This window comes from Silurus aristotelis, assembly GCF_946808225.1.
Source record: "Silurus aristotelis genome assembly, chromosome: 14".
Lineage (NCBI taxonomy): Eukaryota > Metazoa > Chordata > Actinopteri > Siluriformes > Siluridae > Silurus > Silurus aristotelis.
Genome location: NC_139587.1, coordinates 3,749,458 through 3,769,061, shown reverse-complemented (window position 1 = coordinate 3,769,061; position 19,604 = coordinate 3,749,458). Strand labels below are relative to the sequence as shown.

Here is a 19,604-nt window from a genome sequence, read left to right as displayed (position 1 = left end):
GTGATTAACGGAGCATGGTATTATGACTAATACTGTACATGTTCCTCAACATTCTCTGCAGTTTCTCAGCCATAAAATCCGTCGTTACTTTGATTATGGCCTGCAGCTTCGACAGAAAAAAAAAATCGGCATGCGAATAGGAGACGTCTGTACTTTTCTCCTGACTTTGCACTTCTGACAATCCGCTACAAACAAATGTGTCACAACATCAAATCTTCCCAATTCTACCTCATCATTCCCTGATGATTTTTTTAGAAGGAGCAAGAAGTGCGAGACGTTTTCACCGGTGAGGGTAGTCTTCAATCTTTCAGCTTGCCGACACTGAGTGAATCCAGAGCACGAGTTTTTGATTCTAATTCGAGAACGCAAAAATGAGGTCTGTCACCTATCATGCAATGGAACATGTTCAACAGCATGATTAGATAACCCCGTCAAATAAGTGTTTTACCTGCTTCCTCAATCACAGCAAGTGCGTGGACACCAATTGCAGTGGAAAATATTCAATATACAATATTAAATACACTTTTTCTTCAGATTGTCTGAGCGTAAAAGCAGTACTAATGATAAAAAAGAGCACATAATTAAAATTAACGTAGCTTTCAGGAGGCCAGTAGAGGGAAAAAATCCCTCTATCCCTTCGTCTCCTTATTTCCGCCTTCTTTTCCACACATAACAATAGGAATGTGTGAGAAAGAAATTTATATTTTTCTTCATTTTCTGAACAATCCAGCCTTGTTAGAAACGTAAAAACTTTACAATTAAAGGCAACCCTTTTCAATTTCATGGCCAGGAAGTAATGTAATTAACCTAAATACTCTAGAAGAACACAGATTCGTATGGGAAGATGTTTCACTAGATTTTGGAGTGTTCTTGTGGAGGTTTGTGCTCATTCAGCCACAAGGGTGCTAGTAAAGTCAGGTACTGCTGTAAGGCTTCATCCCAATGCACACATTGTGTTCAGTAGGGTTGAGTTCAGAGCTCTATAGCAGGAGATCTTCCACTCCAACCCATGTAAAGCATATGTTCATGGAGCAGGCTTTTTGCATAGGGATATTGTCATACTGGAACAGGTTTGAGTCTCCTAGTTCAGGTGAAGGGAAAATTTTATGCTACAGCATTCAGAGACATCCTATAAAATTGTGTGCCTTCAACATTGTGGTAGCAGTTTGAGGAAGAACTGTTGTATTGCTCATTTTAGACTCAAAGAATCTAAACAAAGCACAAATCTTCTTCTTCTTCTTCTTCTTCTTCTTCTTCTTCTTCTTCTTCTTCTTCTTCTTCTTTCGGCTGCTCCCATTAGGGGTCGCCACAGCGGATCATCCATCTCCATACCACCCTGTTCTCTACATCTGCCTCTTTTACACCAACTTCCTGCATGTCTTCCCTCACCACATCTATGAACCTCCTCCTTGGCCTTCCTCTGTTCCTCGTTCCTGGTGGCTCCATCCTCAGCATTCTTTTACCAATATAACTCATGTCCCTCCTCTGCACATCTCCAAACCATCTCAATCACACCTCCCTCACCTTGTCTCCAAAATGTCCTACATGCGCTGTCCCTCTAATAAACTCATTTCTAATCCTGTCCATCCTCGTCCTTTCCCCATTTTTTAAGGGGAAAATAGGATAATTATTTTACACTAATATAATTTACATTTTCTGAAATATAAGCACTGCACACTCAAGACTACTCCCTCAACTGGAAACAGAGACATGTACCAAAACAGATCATGGATGAAATATATTTAAGTTTATTATATAAACGGTATAAAGATATATACATTTTATATAACTGTACAACTGTAGATTCGACCCATCAGCTGTATTTTATTGTCAAGTCATGTCAAGTGGCTTGGTTTTGTCATTTTAACGTATACAGTTCAACAATAAGGTACAAAGTGAAATGCAAGCATAAATTTACCTTAAACTAACTATGGAAAAACTCAGTTTGTGAAGCATCACCATGATTCCAAAGTGCAATTCCCTAACCTAACAATAAGCTGAACACTTTTCTGTGCTCCAACTGGCTCAGTACGTTCAGTACATTAGTTCGCCTGGAGTAAGCACTCTCCAGCAATTTTTCGATTAAAATCTGTTCAATCGAATTAATCTAAATTATTGCTCTAAAGCCCTATGTATATAAACAAAAGCCCTTAGATGTTACATTGACTCTGTATTTTATCCAATGCCTCAAACTCAAACTTTTACAGAGCTTGAGTGAGGGGCAAAAACAAAAAAGCTAAGATTGAGATGATGATAATAAGTTTAATAAGGACAGTAGCGATGGATGTGACAGCTCTTATCTATTAAAGCGAGATGAGTTTTATTTTAGGCCGTAAAGAAAGACATGTCCTTAAACAGAAGACGGGAAAGTTGAGATACTGTAACAGTAAATAACGGATGTGAGCAGTGAAACAGATATGTGTACATGTATTAATTATTAAATACTTAGAAGTGTAAAAGTAATATCCTATTTAATTTCCTGGCCTTTACTGCCCCTCAGCTCTGAATCGATTGTCAGACAAATCATTGATTCGAGCAGTGACTGGTGTCGGAAAGACGGAACGACTTTCCATTACAGGTGATACACTGTAAATGAAACTGGGTAAAAATATGTCCTGCCATTCTTTAATTAAGAAAACAAATCTTTGGAAAATCAAAGTGGTAAAAGAGGATTTAAATTACAGAGATTTTTTCACATTTAAAAAAAATGTGATTGTTTTTAATATGATGCTACACAACTTTGAAATTTAAAAGCTTTTACTTTTTTTTAATTTATGTTTAAATTAAATTTAAGTATAAAAATCAGCTAAAGGATTATTTCTTAAAGGATTGTATAGAACACAGCTGTGGTGAGGACTGAGGACGCCAGTGTTAAATTAATGCAACATCTAAGCAAGTAAATATTAGACAAACCTAGAAAAAGAATTAGAAGTCAAATGTAAGAAACTAAAATTTGGAAATAAGATTGCACAAAAACTAAATAAACAGGTGAGAAACAAGATAAAGGTGTCAACAATTAGCAATTGTGGATCAGACAGTGTTAGGGTAAAACTAAATAGATAATAAACAAAAATTAATACATTTCCCAGTAGTGAATTCCAAAGCAGCAAATTAAAAGAGGGTTCAAGTTTTTTTACTGTATTTTTCTAGGTAGGTAAAATAAGTACAGAATTCAACTTATGACTACTGTATTTTTGATAGCAGCCTCCAAAGAAAAAATATGCCTAAAATGATTTTGTTTTACTTCTATATTACACAGAAGTCACCAGACTGCAATTTCTCTAAATAAACAAGAAAGGTATAATTATAGGTCCATCAGGGGTAAGGCTAGAAAACATAGATAACTCAGGGAGCTGGTTTTATAAAAGAAATTTCACACTTATAATTGACAAAATCAGAAAGGCCAGATCCAAATATCAGATAGAAGACACAAAGTCCATATAAAGGGATATATGGGTACTTAAAAAAATACATTTTTTGCTGTGTGTTGGCTTCCCATCCCATTTTGCATCAGTTAAAGTCTAATCACTATGGTAAAGATGATACAGAACACATCGGATATTTAAACATCAATTTCACAATGGAATGTATTATTTCAAATCTTTAGATTTACATTTGATTCTATTAAACCGTTATTTTTCCTTCTCAAAATTCCTGAAATCATCAGAAGTTTTGATTCCTAGCAAACTAACTTGGCTTGATATAAATAGTCCACTTCTTGGTGTGGTGTAATCACACTCCTGGAGAAATCGCAGCGTAATTAAGATATACATGCTTGCAAATGGAATACAGAGATATCCGGAAACTAAGGAAAAGGAATGACATCTTCAATTAATCTCCCTAGACTGTGGCTCCATGCCTGTCAGGTGTAATTATAATTCATCTGGGCAAATGAAATCTGTTCATTTACAGACACCAGGAAAATAATAGAGTCTTAAGTTTCAAATGTCTCTCATCTAAACAAAAGTATTCGATGTTTAACTGGTGTTTAATCAACCAAAATAGTGTCCAATATGAAAACATCCATGCTCACTTTGGGCTGCAATCCATATACAGACAATACAAATGCATTAAACAGAGAAAAATAGTGTTGTGTTGCACCTAATACTTTGAGGAAAAAAGGCAAAGACAGACAAAGCAGGCGTAATCTAATTCCTGGACCATGATCTAGCCGAAGAGCTGCTTGAGTTGGCCAAGTACAAGAGATCTAAGAAGGGATCTTGGGACTTAGTAAGAGAAACAACTATAAGTGCCATAACATAATTCTTTGACCGAGCGCCATCAGAAGATACCGAAATCATTATTCATATCGGTTTTAAAAGTGGTTGTATGTTGAGAAAGATTGTGCCAGTAATGATTCAAGTAAAGTGAAGAGCGTATTGTTTCCTGCTGTGAAAAAACGAGCTTTATGATTGAACGCTGCTGGAAAAAGCCCTACATTTCCAACTATTCAAAAATACTAATCTAGGAGAATTTATTTTGATTGATCGAGTCTGTCTCAAACCTTAGGCTAAGGATGCTCTAAAAAGCTCCCCATTTACCCTCCTGCACTTTTATCATATCCTTAATAGCTTTGCTTGCCTTCTCTTATGCAAAACAGCACCTTATTTCTGAACCTTATCCAGAGAATCTCATATCACATTTTATTTTCGGGAAACTCAGCTCAAAGCATATGTATATATATATATATATATATATATATATATATATATATATATATATATATATATATATATATATATATATATATATATATATATATATTTATAAATCACTCCTCTCCATTTTTATTCTCCTTGGTTTTTATATTTATATAGTTTCAAAATGCCCACTATCTGTATCTGCTAAATGCTACAAATATTTGTTCCTGTATTATCATTTATAACAGAAGTGGGTGTAAACTAGACCAGAATTTTGTTAGTTACTCAACCTTTGCTACATCACTCAAACTAGTATCAAATACAGATGTATGTGGGACTTGTAGTTGTGTAGTTGTTATCTGCGTTTTGCTGTATATTTCTGTAATATTTTAACTAGACAAATTTTTAGCACCACTATATTTTAAGCCCATTCTGTTCCTAAATCTGTAAACAAATAACACAGATGCATTAAACAGAAAGTGTTGTGCTACACATAATACATTAAGGACTATTTTAATCCTGGATTATGATCAAGCCAAAGTGCTGCTTGAGGTGCAAAAGATCTTCAGCCTTAGTAAGAACCTTGAAACTGCTATTACATAATACCCTGAATTAATTCTTATAATACCCTCGATCCCCTGTCAAGGCAGCAGATATTAAAATTCCAATACCAATTTCTGCTGAAGATGAGATCACACCATTGAAACCAGTTCCACTGACCCTTCTTTGGCTAACACCATTTATGAGTTTGTGAGACTGTGCCATCTGAAGCTCAGTGACAAACCTTCTAATGAAAGCTGCATTAAGAAACATTGCAGCTGAGCTTTCCTACCATTTTAGCTGAAAAAGCCAACAGTAGGCAATTAGCATTTACACTATGTGGTCAGACTGATGCCATGAAATTGGAAGCACATAATTGTTCTGGATATCTGTGTCATTTCAATTCCTTTTACTCTGTAATATTTTCACTAGCAGCCTAAATTTTATGGACCATTACCCCGACCAGGCAGTTACTAAGGATGAATAAGATTGTAAATTTGTCACGTTTGCCATAATGTACAAAGTCTTTTTTTAAAGTCTTTCCAATCTGATCTCTTATTTAGGCCCATATGAAAATAAAAGCATGTGGCTTGTTTGAATTTCCATTGTGTCCCACATTGTCCCACTACATATTGATGCCTTTATTTTTAGCAAAATATCCTGTAAACACTTTTAGAAAAGCTCTGGCAAGCAGACCTCAAGTCTCAAAATATATCTTATTCCTATTTATATATACTGAACAAAATTATGAATGCAACACTTTTGTTTTTGCCTCATTTTTCATGAGCTAAACTCAAAGATCTAAGACTTTTTCTATGTACACAAAAGGCCTATTTCTCTCAAATATTGTTCACAAATTGGTCTAAATCTGTGTTAGTGAGCACTTCTCCTTTGCTGAGATAATCCATCCACCTCACAGGTGTGGCTTGAGTGGGCAAATGCTCACATGGTGTCTGGCACTTTGGAGAGGTGTTCTCTTCACAGATTAATCCAGGTTTTCACTGTACAGGGCAAAATGCATGAAGCAAACAGTAGTCACACCAGATACCGACTGGTTTTTGGACCCCCAATACAATAAAACTGCACATTTTAGAGTGGCCTTTTATTGTGGCCAGCCTTAGGCACACCTGTGCAATAATCATGCTGTCTAATCAGCATCTTCTTCTGCCACACCTGTGAGGTGGATGACTTTTGAGATCAGCTCATGAAAAATAGGGGCAAAAACAAAAAGTGCAGGATCTCGAGCTCAGTAGGAGTGACCATGGACTTCTTGGTCACCTCTCTTATCAAAGCCCCTCTCCCCAAATTGCTCAGTGTGGCCAGTCGACAAGCTCCGCAAAGAGTCTTTGTTGTGCTACACTTCTACCATTTAAGAATTATGGTGCTCTTGGGAGTCTTCAGTGAGCATACATTTTTAGAGCCTTCCCCAGATCTGTGCCTTGCAACAACCCTGTCTCTAAGCTCTGCAGGCAGTTCCTTTGACCTCATAGCTTGGTTTTAGCTCTAATATTCATTATCAGCTGTGAGGCCTTCTATATCAAGGTTTGTGCCTTTTCAAATCATGACCAATCAATAAACTTTTCCAAACTTAGCCTCCAATCAAGGTGTAGAAACATCTCAGCAACAATCAAGAGAAATGGGAGGAAACAGAGATCCTTTTTAAGTGTTGTTGCTAAGGGTTTGAAATACTTATGTACATGATATTTCAGATTTTCAGTGGAAAAAAAATATAGACATTCCTACAATTCTGTTTTTATTTTTTATTATGGGGTACTGAGTGTAGATTAAAAAGTAGAAGTAGATTCACTTTAAAAGATTGTAGTATCAGACTCCAACATAGATAGATAGATAGATAGATAGATAGATAGATAGATAGATAGATAGATAGATAGATAGATAGATAGATAGATAGATAGATAGATAGATAGATAGATAGATAGATTAGCATTATAATTGTATGTAAGTTCTAGTAGCAACTTCATTTCAGTCAAGATCCACCTTGTTGTATTTTTTAACATGTATTTGATTTTACATGTATCTATTATCTTTATGATATTTTTTAGCTGATGCATAAATGTCAGTTAAATACTAAACCCATGTACAGAAAATAATAAACAAACATACAAAAATGTAATGGCAGTCATACATCTATCTCATGCCTGAAAGAGATTGATGGACTCTATTGTCACGATCTTAAAAAATCTTGTGATTTATTGGTTGCAGCTCACCTGCATATTAATTTCTCTTTCTTTTTTTTCAAAGGCATTCACCAAATACCACCAGAAACCGACATACTCACACAAGCGCCGATTTTTTTTTTCTTCATCCAGATTGTTTCGTTTCGCTGTGACCTATCAGGTTCTGTGAAAAGATCTAATACCGTCTTTATAAAAAGGCCAATTTGATAAGAATAAAATCATTATATCCACTCAGGATGTGTCGTCGCTCTAATCATGTCCTATGCGGTGTGCATTTTGACATTTTCTCTACTGTATGTCGACCTTTTGAGTTTAATCATTTGTCTCTGTTCACAAGCAGCAGGATAAAAGGGGTTAAATGTAAAGGGTGCAAGGATTGGTGAAGGGAGGCAGCAACAGCTGTGTTTGCACCTTCTGGCTTTTAAACAGTTTTGAATGGATATCGTTGTACAACCCCAATTCCAAAAAAGTTGGGACGCTGTGTGGCTGAAGTTTCGAGGAAAGTTGTTCCATATGTGTCTGATACAGGATTCTAGCTGCTCAACATTTCTGGGTGTTCTTTGTTGTATTTTTCATTTCATGATGCACCAAATGTTTTCAAATGGTGAAAGGTCTAGACTGCAGGAAGGCCAGTTTAGCACTTTAAATTGGGATTGTATCTACATTGAAACTTCTACAAAAATTTTTCTTGATTCTACATCATCCAAAGATGTTCAGTACGTTTGTTTGACTACAACTTTGTGGAAACAGCTTGTAAGAACCACATATGGCTGAAAAAGCCTGGTGTCCCTTTTGTCTCTATAATGCATATATAAAGATGCATAAAATGACGTGAACTTTTTTCCACAAAAGAAAACTCCATACTCATGGCTTGCATGTAATTATGACGCACCCAGGGAATGTCTTGCTAATTCTCCATTAGCAGTGAGCTCCCAAGAGTGTCAGTGTTGACAGCATGATGAAATTATTGTGGAGTAAATACATTTTGTCCAGATGCTAAGCTGACAGGCAATGCCCAAGCAACAACAACAGCCACGGCATGTGGAAATATGGAGGCTTTAATCATATCTGACATTTGTGCAGCAATTTTGAGCGCCCTTGTTACTGTTCAGAATTGCAAGAATATTACAAATGATAACATCTGCCTTCTGGTTTCTGCCTGGTTTACTTTATTTTACTATTCTTACCCCAGCTAGCCTCTAATCATGCAGTCATCATTAACTCCAATTTCCTTTGATTATACAGTGCACGTCTTCCCAGGTTTGATCCAGGACAGCAAGCTGTCAGCATCGCTTAGAACATTATTTTCGATATCTCTTCAAATCAAAAACACCTCACACTGCAGAGATTGAGCGCACGTCCTGAATTTCCCACAATTATTGATTTGCTCTAGCCACTTAATTGGATTAGGTCCAGGCTATTTATTGTACGAGCAATATTTCACAGCTGAAATCCATGTTTTGCAAAATGGAGACATCTGTTAATATGAAAATAGTATTGCCATTTCAACGCAACCCTAAATCATGCAAATGTGACATTATGAAATAGGTAAATTAATCATATGCATCATCCGCACTCCTGCTGAGACTCTCGACTGGTGCTGTGCAGCTCACATGGCACGTTTAGCGAACGGAGTTGAAAATTGAATGCAAGCTTAGCGTGCAAATATCCTCCAAAGACCTTGGTGGCATTTCTAATTTGTTATGCTTTCTTCTTTGGGCTTTCTTTAGTATTTTAAAGTGGGAGCTGCTTTATACTTGTCAGTTATTATATCTCTATGCCAGATTCATTTACAAAGATAACATTAATGCCACAAAAAAAAACTTTCCAATCCAAAAAATGCACTATATTCAGCGATTAATGGATGTTTCTGCGAATAATTGGTTTGTTCATATATTCTATTAGGTTAAATAAAAATTTTTTTTGTTTCATACTGATTGCAGTTGATGTCACCTGGACTATGACCTACATTATCTGATCATTAGCATAAATTTGCATGTTTTTTATTTGCTAGCCTAAGACCTCAATGTCATGTTAGGAGAAGGGGGAAATGCAAGGCATGAAAACACAAAACTCATTTCCTGATTTAAGTACTGGCTCATATGGATGTATCAACTAAAGACTTTAAGAATTTGCAGATTCATACATCCACCAGACTTTATGGCCAAAGATCAGCTATAACCTGCCTAATATTTTTTGGTTCCCCTTTTGCTGCAAAAACAGTTTTGACCCATCGAGCATCAACACCATGAACTTCTCCAGCAAATTTGAGATACAGAAGCTCGTCTGTTGGATCAGACCACACGAACCAGCCTTCGCTCCCCACGTGCATCAACGCTCATGACCCTGTTGCCGGTTCACCACTGTTCCTTCCTCTGAGCACTTTTGATAGATACTGACTACTGCATACCGGGAACAGCCCACAAGAGCTGTTTTGGAGATGCTCTGATCCAGTCGTCTAGACATCACTAGCCCTTGTCAAACTTGCTCAAATCCTTACGCATTCCTGCTTCTAACACATTAAATTTGAGGAGAAAATGTTCACTTGCAGCCTAATATATCCCACCCACTAACAGGTGCCATGATGAAGAGATAATATTGAACAGACATACACACAGAAACATGCCCACACGTGCCACTTTTTACAAATCCAGATAAAAAAAATTTATTCATAAATGTAAAAACATTCCAAAATTTTCAAGCACACATGCAGAATGAATTAGGTTTTTAATTGGTGAGTCATTTTCTTTGTGAATTTGAATTTATTCGTGCATTTGTACATCGCATTTGGTGAATATGAATTTGTTTCGTGTGCGGATTGCTGTTGGTGAATAAATAAAATGATGTGTTAAGAGTCACATTGGAGTCTTTTCACATAAACTGAGTTGATTAAGTAAAGAGTGTTTTGACAAAAATTGTAATAGGAACATTATAGTCATAATAAATCATAGTAATTTGGATAGTTAAGTACATTTGAAAGTAAAGGCTTTTGTACTTTTACCCAAGTGAAAGTTAAAAGGGACACTTTTACTTTTACTGGAGTAATATGGAGTACTTTATCCACCACAGACCAATATTATCACCAGAAGGCTTTTTCCTGCTCTGGTGTGATTGTATAGATCTAAATGTCGATGTTTTTATTCAGTGCATGCATATGGAGCAATTTTGCCAAAACCGATGATGTTGACCTATAAATAACACAGTTTTCGTATATTACTTTTTGTCCTTTTGGTCAAACGCTTAATAGAAAAAAAGGTGTAAAGTACCAGAGGAAAGTAAAAAATGCAGCTGGGGAAGTGTTTGGAAGTGAAATGAAAAGACTGGATGTGCAGCAGGGCAGTTGAAGGAAGTTAAAAACTCACCACAGTTATCCTCGTCCGCCTGGTTTCCACAGTCATCAACTCCGTTACAGTGCAGCAGCTGTGGCAGGCAGGAGCTCAGATTCCCACAGGGGAAATAACCAAGAGGACACGGATCATGCTCTTCTGACACATTAAACATCGTCAAAGCCACTGCAGAGTGAGAAGGGGGGGGGGGGGGGGGTTTACTTTCCTTTTTATTAATATTTAATTCCTGTATATATGTTACTATACTGTTATTGTTGTTATATTATAGTAAATAATTATTATAGTTTATTGTTATTTTTGTTGTTAAATGTCTGTATGTTCCATGCTTTGGGAATATAGATGTCCATATTTGTCATGCTAATAAAACAACTTTTGAATCTTGAGATGCAGAAAGAAAGAAAGAAAGAAAGAAAGAAAGAAAGAAAGAAAGAAAGAAAGAAAGAAAGAAAGAAAGAAAGAAAGAAAGAAAGAAATGTTGAGACACAGAAAATAGAGAGATAGGTATTGATTAAGCAAGCACACTAAAAACAATACAGACTGAAAGACAGGTCAAAGTGAAATAATAAAAAAGTGATATACAGACACCGAGAAATGTCTGAAAATGGAAAATGACAAAAACTTAAATAATGAGAGAGAGAGAGAGAAGAGAGAGAGAGAGAGAGAGAGAGAGAGAGAGAGAGAGAGAGAGAGAGAGAGAGATTACCGTTTAAGAGAGTGAGAGTGTGGGAAAGGGTAAAAAAAAAGGTATATAGTGACTAAGAGAAAGTGAGTGAGTGTGTGAGAGTAAGAAAAAAAGAGATGGGGCACATAAAAAAAAATTTATAGATAAAAAAATAAAAAGATGACAAAGTGAAATGATGGCAAAAAGGGCAGGAAAGAGAGAGCGAAATATTGATATACTGTAATATTGATATGAATATGCTGTGAGAGAGAGAGAGAGAGAGAGAGAGAGAGAGAGAGAGGTGTAAAGAAGCAAAAAGAAAAAAAGGGAGAGCAATTTAAAAGAAGAGAAGGACAGTTGATGAAAAAGTCTAAAAGTTGAATGAGGAGTGGAGACGAGTTAAATAAAAAGACAAATAAACAGACAAATAACTATGGAGAGGGTGAAATAAATGAAGAGTATGAGAGGAAAAGTCTTTATTTTTTACTTTGTTTTTTCTCTCACACCTGCTCTCTCTCTCTCTCTCTCTCTCTCTCTCTCTCTCTCTCTCTCTCTCTCTCTCTCTCTCTCTCTCTCTCTCTCTCTTTTCTCAGCCCGTTTTCCTCAAATGGTGAGGCGAAAGCCAAAAAGAAAGTGAAAGAGTGAAGAAATGTATAAGAATGCTAAGGGAAAGGGTAAGAGTATAGATATAGAGATAGATTGAAAAGGAAAGACAGCAACAGAAGGAAAGACAAGACTCCAGATTTAAATGCTGCTTCTTGGACTTTCTTCTTCTCTCTTTCCATTCTTTTAAGCTTAAGAAAGAAATGTGTTTTTCAATGTCTTTTATAGCACAGTAATATTCGTTCTTCATATACCCCAGTGATGACAGGAAGCTGGGGTCAGAGTGCAGAGTTAGCCATGTTACAGCACCGCTAGAGGACTGAGTGTTAAGGGCCTTGCTCAGGGGCCTGAAGAATGTCAGCTTCGTAATACCAGGGCTTGAACCCCTGACCTTCCGATTAGTAACCGAGAGCCTTAATCACAGAGCTACCACTTTATTACCCCATTTTATTACTGCTCTAGTTTTAAAAGAGGACATTAAAACTCCCTCGATCCAGGGCAGATTTGTGCTTGAACCTAAACCTTTGGGAACAAGACAGTCCAAGACAGTGCACTGTAGAAAGTCTGATAGAAATGAACATGATGGCGACCAAGTTTTAATCTCTGGAACAGTTTAAAATGCCCCAGAGGATCCTATCCTATCCTATCCTATCCTATCCTATCCTATCCTATCCTATCCGCAGCGTTTCATTTGTTATGCAGTGTAAGTAGGTTTTGGTATTAAAATTCTATTCTTGCAGAAATGTGGAGGATTACAAGTGCCATCATATACATAATCTTGTCATCTTGAAGAATTGTCTCTCTATAGCAGAACCGTGAAAGCAGACGAAGGAGGCGATTTGTTTCTGCAATTGTTCCTATTTGTGAACGTGGGAGGACGATGAGTAATCACACAGGAAAAAAAAGATCGGCAAACATAAATGGGCGTAGTTTAAGGGTTTTGCGATGAAGTCGCAGAGGTGGCGTGACAATTGAAGTGTGATACAGCGTGTAAAACCTTTAAAACATAGGATTCAACCTGAAGCCTTTACCTTCTCTGCTAGCGAGGTGCTCTGTGGTTGTAGTTCAAATCTGGTGTATAAGTAATGTTTTCTTTCAATGAATGCTTTTATCTTTAACTTTCTTCTCACAATCCTTTCAAACATGATGACATTTTGGGATCATCATACCTTTGGGATGAATTCTTCATGCTGATTGCATCCTAGTCCTTCTCACCTACATCACTACCTCACTTTATTAACACTCTTGTATCTGCCAAATTTGTTTATAGCATGAATTAAAGAGTTAAAAACCCTGAACTTTCAATCAGTAACCAATCACCTTACCCACTGAGCTACCGCTAATCACTAATGCTAGGCTTTGTTTCTAATCTCTGGACAGGTAGCTAGCATAACAATGACTCTGAAGATATAAACATGCTGAATGCTAATAGCTTGCGGTCTGAAAACAAATGGTGTGATGAATACAAAGCACACACACACACACACACACACACACACACACACACACACACACACACACACACACACACACTACATAGAGAAAAATTTGTGGACACATGACCATAAGATTGGTGTGTGCTTTTTGAGCATTCCGTTCCACATTTAGTTTCCATTTTCTATTATAAATACCTCCACACTTCTGGAAAGATGCAATTTTGAATTGTGCTTGTGGAGATTTGTGTGAGATTCATTCAGCCACGAGGGTATTAGTAAAGCTGGATACTGAGGTAGTTGAGGAGCTTTGCGGTGCAGTCAGCTTTCTAAAGTCAGAGCTTCATAGCAAGAAAGTCGAGATCTTTCTCTCCAAACCATGTAAAGCATATCTTCATGGAGCTCGCTTCGTGCACAGGGGCATCGCCATGCTGGTGTTATTGTAGCAGTGGCAGCTCGGTGGTGGTGAGATTTCAACCTGTGACCTTTCGATCCAAATTAATGTCATAAATTGAGAAATATGCAATATTTCAAGTTTCTCTCATTAGTTATTTTATTTTGTTCTTTTTTGCATATTTAATTCTTACGTGAGGTCGTTAGCATAACGTGTGTTTCTAGGTCATCTACCAATATGTCAATACCATTTAAATATAAAACAAAAGTATTGGGACACTTGTTCTTTCCGGTCATGTGTGGTTCTTCACCAGACCAGACCAGTTACCACAAAGCTGGAGGCACAAAATTGTATATGATGTCTTTATTATCACTCTTGTAGCTGATGAACACAAATGTGCACAAGTACACTCCAAAATCTAGTGGAACATCTTCCCAGAAGAGTGGAAGGAATTATAAGAGCAAATTGGGACTAAATGTGAAATGTGATGCTCAAAAAATCACATACTTATGATCAGGCGTCCGCAAACTTTTGCCAATATAGTGTATATGCTATGTGTTTATATTTTAATTTGTATACTTACTTCGACAAACACTTAATATCATGCCAGGATTCCAGAATTCATTATTAGGTAGTGTTAGTAAGCGTGTGAGATGGTGAAAGAGCTTCAAGATATTTGGATGTGCACAGTTGTCGTTTTAGTAATTGGTTCCTGTGGGTTCCATCCTTCCAATCTCCAAATACCAGATAATACCAATTACCCAATGAATATATTAAAGACAGCATTTAAAAAAAACATGTGATTCAGGTCAAAGACTAGATTTCTGTGTCCACACAGTCTTGAAAAAAAAAAATTACGTGATCTTTGTCACATTAAGGCAGCAAATTGGATTTGTGCCACTTCACCCTTGCCATGTGAATGTGAGATGACCCAAGACAGTCGTCTGCCAAATTGAAGACCTTTATATTCCCGGGGTATGAAAGGTTCATTCTCAGTCTGGAGCCACACTATTATTTTGCATGGCTTCTTTGGTTTGAAGCAATCTTCCACCCAGTGCTTTCCCAAATGTGTGCATTTTTTTCAGCATTAAGGATGTTGTCAAGGACATTCTCTAAATAATACACTGCTCTCTGGGCCAAACATTAATAATAATCTCTCAGTGTCCTCATTAGATTAGGAAATGCCTGGATTCCACAACAGCAAGCGTTCAACAAAAATCTTAAAAAAAGGTGTTTGAGCATTTTTTGTTTCCTTCCATCATTAAGACTATTAACCTTAAACAGAGGATATTGACAAATGTATTGATTCATGTGTAAATGTATATTGCTCTGCTAATTGACTTTGAAGCTCTTTATGGATTACCTAGGACATGATTAGAAAGAGCTTGGAGTTAAGATGTTAGACAATATTCTGGCATTCTTCTCAGAAAAGCTTATATTTATGATGTAAACCAGTACTTGACATTCCACTATATTGGGGAAGTTTGACAGAAAAATTGAACGTGGTTGCACTTCTCTAGCACAGAAAGATGTATTTCACCACACAAACATTCAATGATTCCTGCTGGTGCTGCAAATTATATAACACCTGATAAATTCTTATGACATTTCTGCACTCTGCGTATATCAAGGCCATACTCGATCAGCAGAAGCAGGATTTGTACTCAAGGTTCTCTGATTGTACAAGGATTTCCTGATGATGAGTCATTGCTGAGATTTCTATACAGAACCCAAATTGGATTTTGATGTTCATAAGCATTTTGTCAATAATTGGATATAAACCTATAAGTCAGTCAAAACCAATCAAGTGCAAGCTCCATCTCCACCAAGCCACCAATGAAACCAATTGAAATTTGTTAAGGAATACATTTATGTATTCTGTAATATAAACCATTTGTTGTCTCAGGTTTGTGAGAAGCAGTTGGGCTTAAACCTTTCTGAGATTTATTGGGATTATTGTGATAAAGCAAAGAGAATGCTGATATCTCTAATCTCTGCTTCAAGGAAAAGATTTCATGTAAGATGTGAGGCAAAAAAAAGGCCTGCCATGTGCATTACCATGTCAGTGATTTCATCATGGACAGCAAGTTAGAACAAAGAGCAAACGTGAAATTCTGCATGAAACTGCGCAAATCTGCCATTGAGACGTGACATGGCATATGTTTGACATACGGCGATGCTGCAATGAGTCACTTGAGGCGTTTTGAGTGGAACACCTGCTTCAAGGAGTGGAAGATCATCACTGGAAGGCGTTTAGAAATCAGGAAGATCTTCGAGCTCAACCCCTGAAAACATCGAAATCGTGCCAACTGCATGACGATCGCCGGAGAACAATCCACATAATCTTACTTCCGCTCCCCAACCTACTCGCCAGATTTGGCTCCAGATTTCTCCAGCTCCAGCTCAAACATCCAGCTCAAAGGTTCCCATTTTGACACCGTTGTGGAGATCCAGCGCGATTAGCAGAAGGTACTTAAAAAGAAGTGTTTCAGGAAATATATACCAGAAGTAGCAAGAAGGCTGGGAGCGCTGTAGTGCTGTGCAAGGGGACTATTTTAATAGTGTAAAAAAACATTCTCTCGGTTTCTTCCATTAGGGGTCGCCACAGTGGATCATCCACATGTTTGATTTGGCACATGTTTTTACGCTGGATGTCCTTCCTAACCAACCCTCCCCATTTATCCGGGCTTGGGACCGGCACGAAGAGTGCACTGGCTTGTGCAACCATAATGGCTGGGGTCGGTTCCCTGACCGAGAATCAAACCCGGGCCGTAGTGTGTAAATGTAGATAAATAAAGTACTTTCTTGTTAACAGAGCTAGTCTCGACTTTTTTATACTATCTCGTATTTACACATATACACACACACACACACATATGGCTGACAGATCTTTCTATGCCGAATCTTTCCAGGTGTTAGTTAAACAGTGGGATAAGTATAGAAATGTAGCAGGGGTTTATGTAAAAAGAATAAATGCTGTTTCCGCTTCCCCCTCGTATATTTATTCGATAGCTAGTCTTGCATTACACGATTTCAAAGCATGATGAAGGTGTGAATAACCACCTGAGGAGATGTTTGTCGTGCAAAACTGAATGAGTGGATAAAAATAACTTTCATTTTGCTTTTTCGTTTGCTTTCATTGATTATTAAATACATACCAATGTGTAGGTAGAATTCTGCTGCTCTAAATTATACACACAGACCAAGTGTGATAAGATTACACTGATCTTTAATGCATTATATATAAAGAGAGAAAGATGTATGAATTATGTGTGTCTGCGCCATGTCTCTACTAATAATTAAGCTGTTGGTGTTAATTACTTGTGCCATTTTTCATCACATTTCCTAATTAAACGTTATCCTCTCGGGCCTCAGCTCATTTATCAAAATCATTATATTCGCCATAGAAATTAAATGACAAAAATCCTCCATTCAGCTCATTATGTATGCGAATGCAATCGTCGGTTGTTACAGTTGTTTATAAGGCAGTGCATTATCTTAGAACACTGATTAAAATTAGCAGTGTACATGCACTATGAATGCACATCTTTCAGCCAATCAGAATCATGTATTTAGACAGAAAGACCACTGTAAAAAAAAAAAAAAAAAGAATCGTCAGTTTTGGATTGTATGATATTACAGTATTATAATATTGCAGTACATCACGCTTCCCACTTAACGAACATTCACTTTACAAAGTTTTGTAAAGCGGAAACAAACAAATCTGTCCTCGAAGTGAAATTTGTTCAAAATCGAAAAAATGAAAAATGGAGGAGAGCCGCTGTAGCTAGTCGTCGACCGTAACGAGTCTACATGATGTGCATATTATTATATTATTATATTATATTATATTATTATATTTTTTATATTATTTTTTTATACTCTTTTTATTATTTATTACAAAATATTGTATACAGTATTTCGATTATTCCGCTTTGTTTTAGTATATTTTATTGTTTATTTGATAGTATTTATAGCACTTACATCATTAGGAGATATGCGTGGTCAATAACAAACACTAACAACTTACAAACAAATTCCTGCTACGTCCTAAACCTGACTGTTCTTGTTTTTGAGTACTCGTAGAATAAAGTCAAACATTTTCAATGGGAAAAACATGGGAACATGTTTTTATAAAAATCTAAAGTGACAGGACAGATATATGTGTTGACCTAAATTCAGAAGCACAAGGTATCAGGAACAGTCCTGAAGACGGAAATACTGCATTGGCATGTTTTGTACCATTGTTTCAGCATAATGTTTATGCCATTACCCGATAAAAAACATCTTTCTGGCATTAAAAGTGTAATGTTTTGTGTCTGGGTACATCAGTCAAAGTAGTAAATGGTAACTTTGTTATGGGATATATTTCCTGTAATATGAAACATGAATATAATGCTTATAAAATTTGTATATGGAATAAAGATTTAAATCTACTCCACAGGGTGAATTTAAAAGCCACAAATCCGACCTGAATCCAAATCCAAAATATTAATCTTTAAAATGTTTTAGCAACAAATCTTCTTCTTCTTCTTTGGGTTTCTCCCATTAGGGGTCACCACAGCGGATCATCTGTCTCCATACCCCCCTGTTCTGTACATCTGCACGTCTTCTCTCACCACATCCATAAACCTCCTCCTTGGTCTTCCTCTTTTCCTCCTTCCTGTTGTCTCCATCCTCAGCATTCTCCTACTGATATACTCCATGTCCCTCCTCTGCACATGTCCAAACCATCTCAATCTCACCTCCCTCACCTTGTCTCCAAAACGACCTACATGCGCTGTCCCTCTAATAAACTTGTTTCCAATCCTGTCCATCGTCGTCACTTCAGCTCTGCTACCTCCAGCTCCACCTCCTGTTTTTTACTCAATGCCACTGTCTCTAATCCATACAACATCTCAGGTCTTACCACAGTCCTATAAACAGTCTCAGCAACAAATCATTAGTTAATAAATGAGCAAGAATGAAACGAACATACTCGTGAGACTCTTTATTAATTCATTAATTCGTTTACTCTTGCTCTTTTGCTCCGGTGAGCTTATAGTTAAAAAGCTAGAAATTGAGCAAAAATTCACTTCTATTCTCCAAAAGTACCAGCATCATTCAAATGCACCGACTCTTCATGTACTGTACACATCCTGTGTTAGGAAACAGGCTGGGAGAATCCTAAAGGACCCCTCACACCCGGTATACACTTTGCTCCGTCTACCTCCCTCTGGAAAGCGACACCGACTGCTCAAAACAAGGACTCTAAAATAGCTTTTTCCTGGTAAACACAAACATTAAAAACTCCCTCCATTTACCCCGTCATTCCTGTGTACAATAATTAACTGGACAATCATTAATGCAGTTTATTGCCACTTTCTTTACAGACCAACTTCACAGTTTTCGATGCCCGGTCATGTAGTTGTGTAATGTGTAATCATGTTTTTATTAGTCTACGTCTTGTTCAGTAGAACACAACATGCAGTGCAGGCAGATTTATTGTGCACTGTTGGTTTGCTCTAAACTGGAAACAATTCTCGTATATTCAGGCATAACTGTCCAATAAAGTTGTCAAATACCTTGTCTATTTATTTCATCTTTTTAATTATTCTCTGACTAATCATTTTGTACTTAAAACCACTAAAACCTACCACCCCAGCTACAAAAAAAGAAGGTCCAGTTTACTACACCTTTTTTACATCAGTGTTTTGGCAGTGTGTCCTACCTGGATTTGTCAAGTGTAAATATCATAATCTTTAATTCACCCTAATTAACAATTCAGCAGAGATTTAGCTGTGAACAT

General features: G+C 36.9%; 1 protein-coding gene and 1 long non-coding RNA gene across 3 annotated transcripts in view; both read right to left on the bottom strand.

Annotated features, from left to right (window-relative positions):
• LOC310736835 overlaps positions 1 to 19,604 on the bottom strand; it is a 237,456-nt gene that overhangs the window by 26,433 nt on the left and 191,419 nt on the right. The window lies entirely within an intron of this gene.
• The window catches only part of rxfp1 (relaxin family peptide receptor 1), a 46,755-nt gene that overhangs the window by 24,761 nt on the left and 2,390 nt on the right, over positions 1 to 19,604 (bottom strand). For both annotated transcript variants that reach the window (XM_083560596.1, XM_083560597.1), the window contains one exon: positions 10,741 to 10,890. In XM_083560596.1, the coding sequence (XP_083416722.1) occupies positions 10,741 to 10,890 (150 nt within the window). The remainder of the gene's footprint in view (positions 1 to 10,740; positions 10,891 to 19,604) is intronic.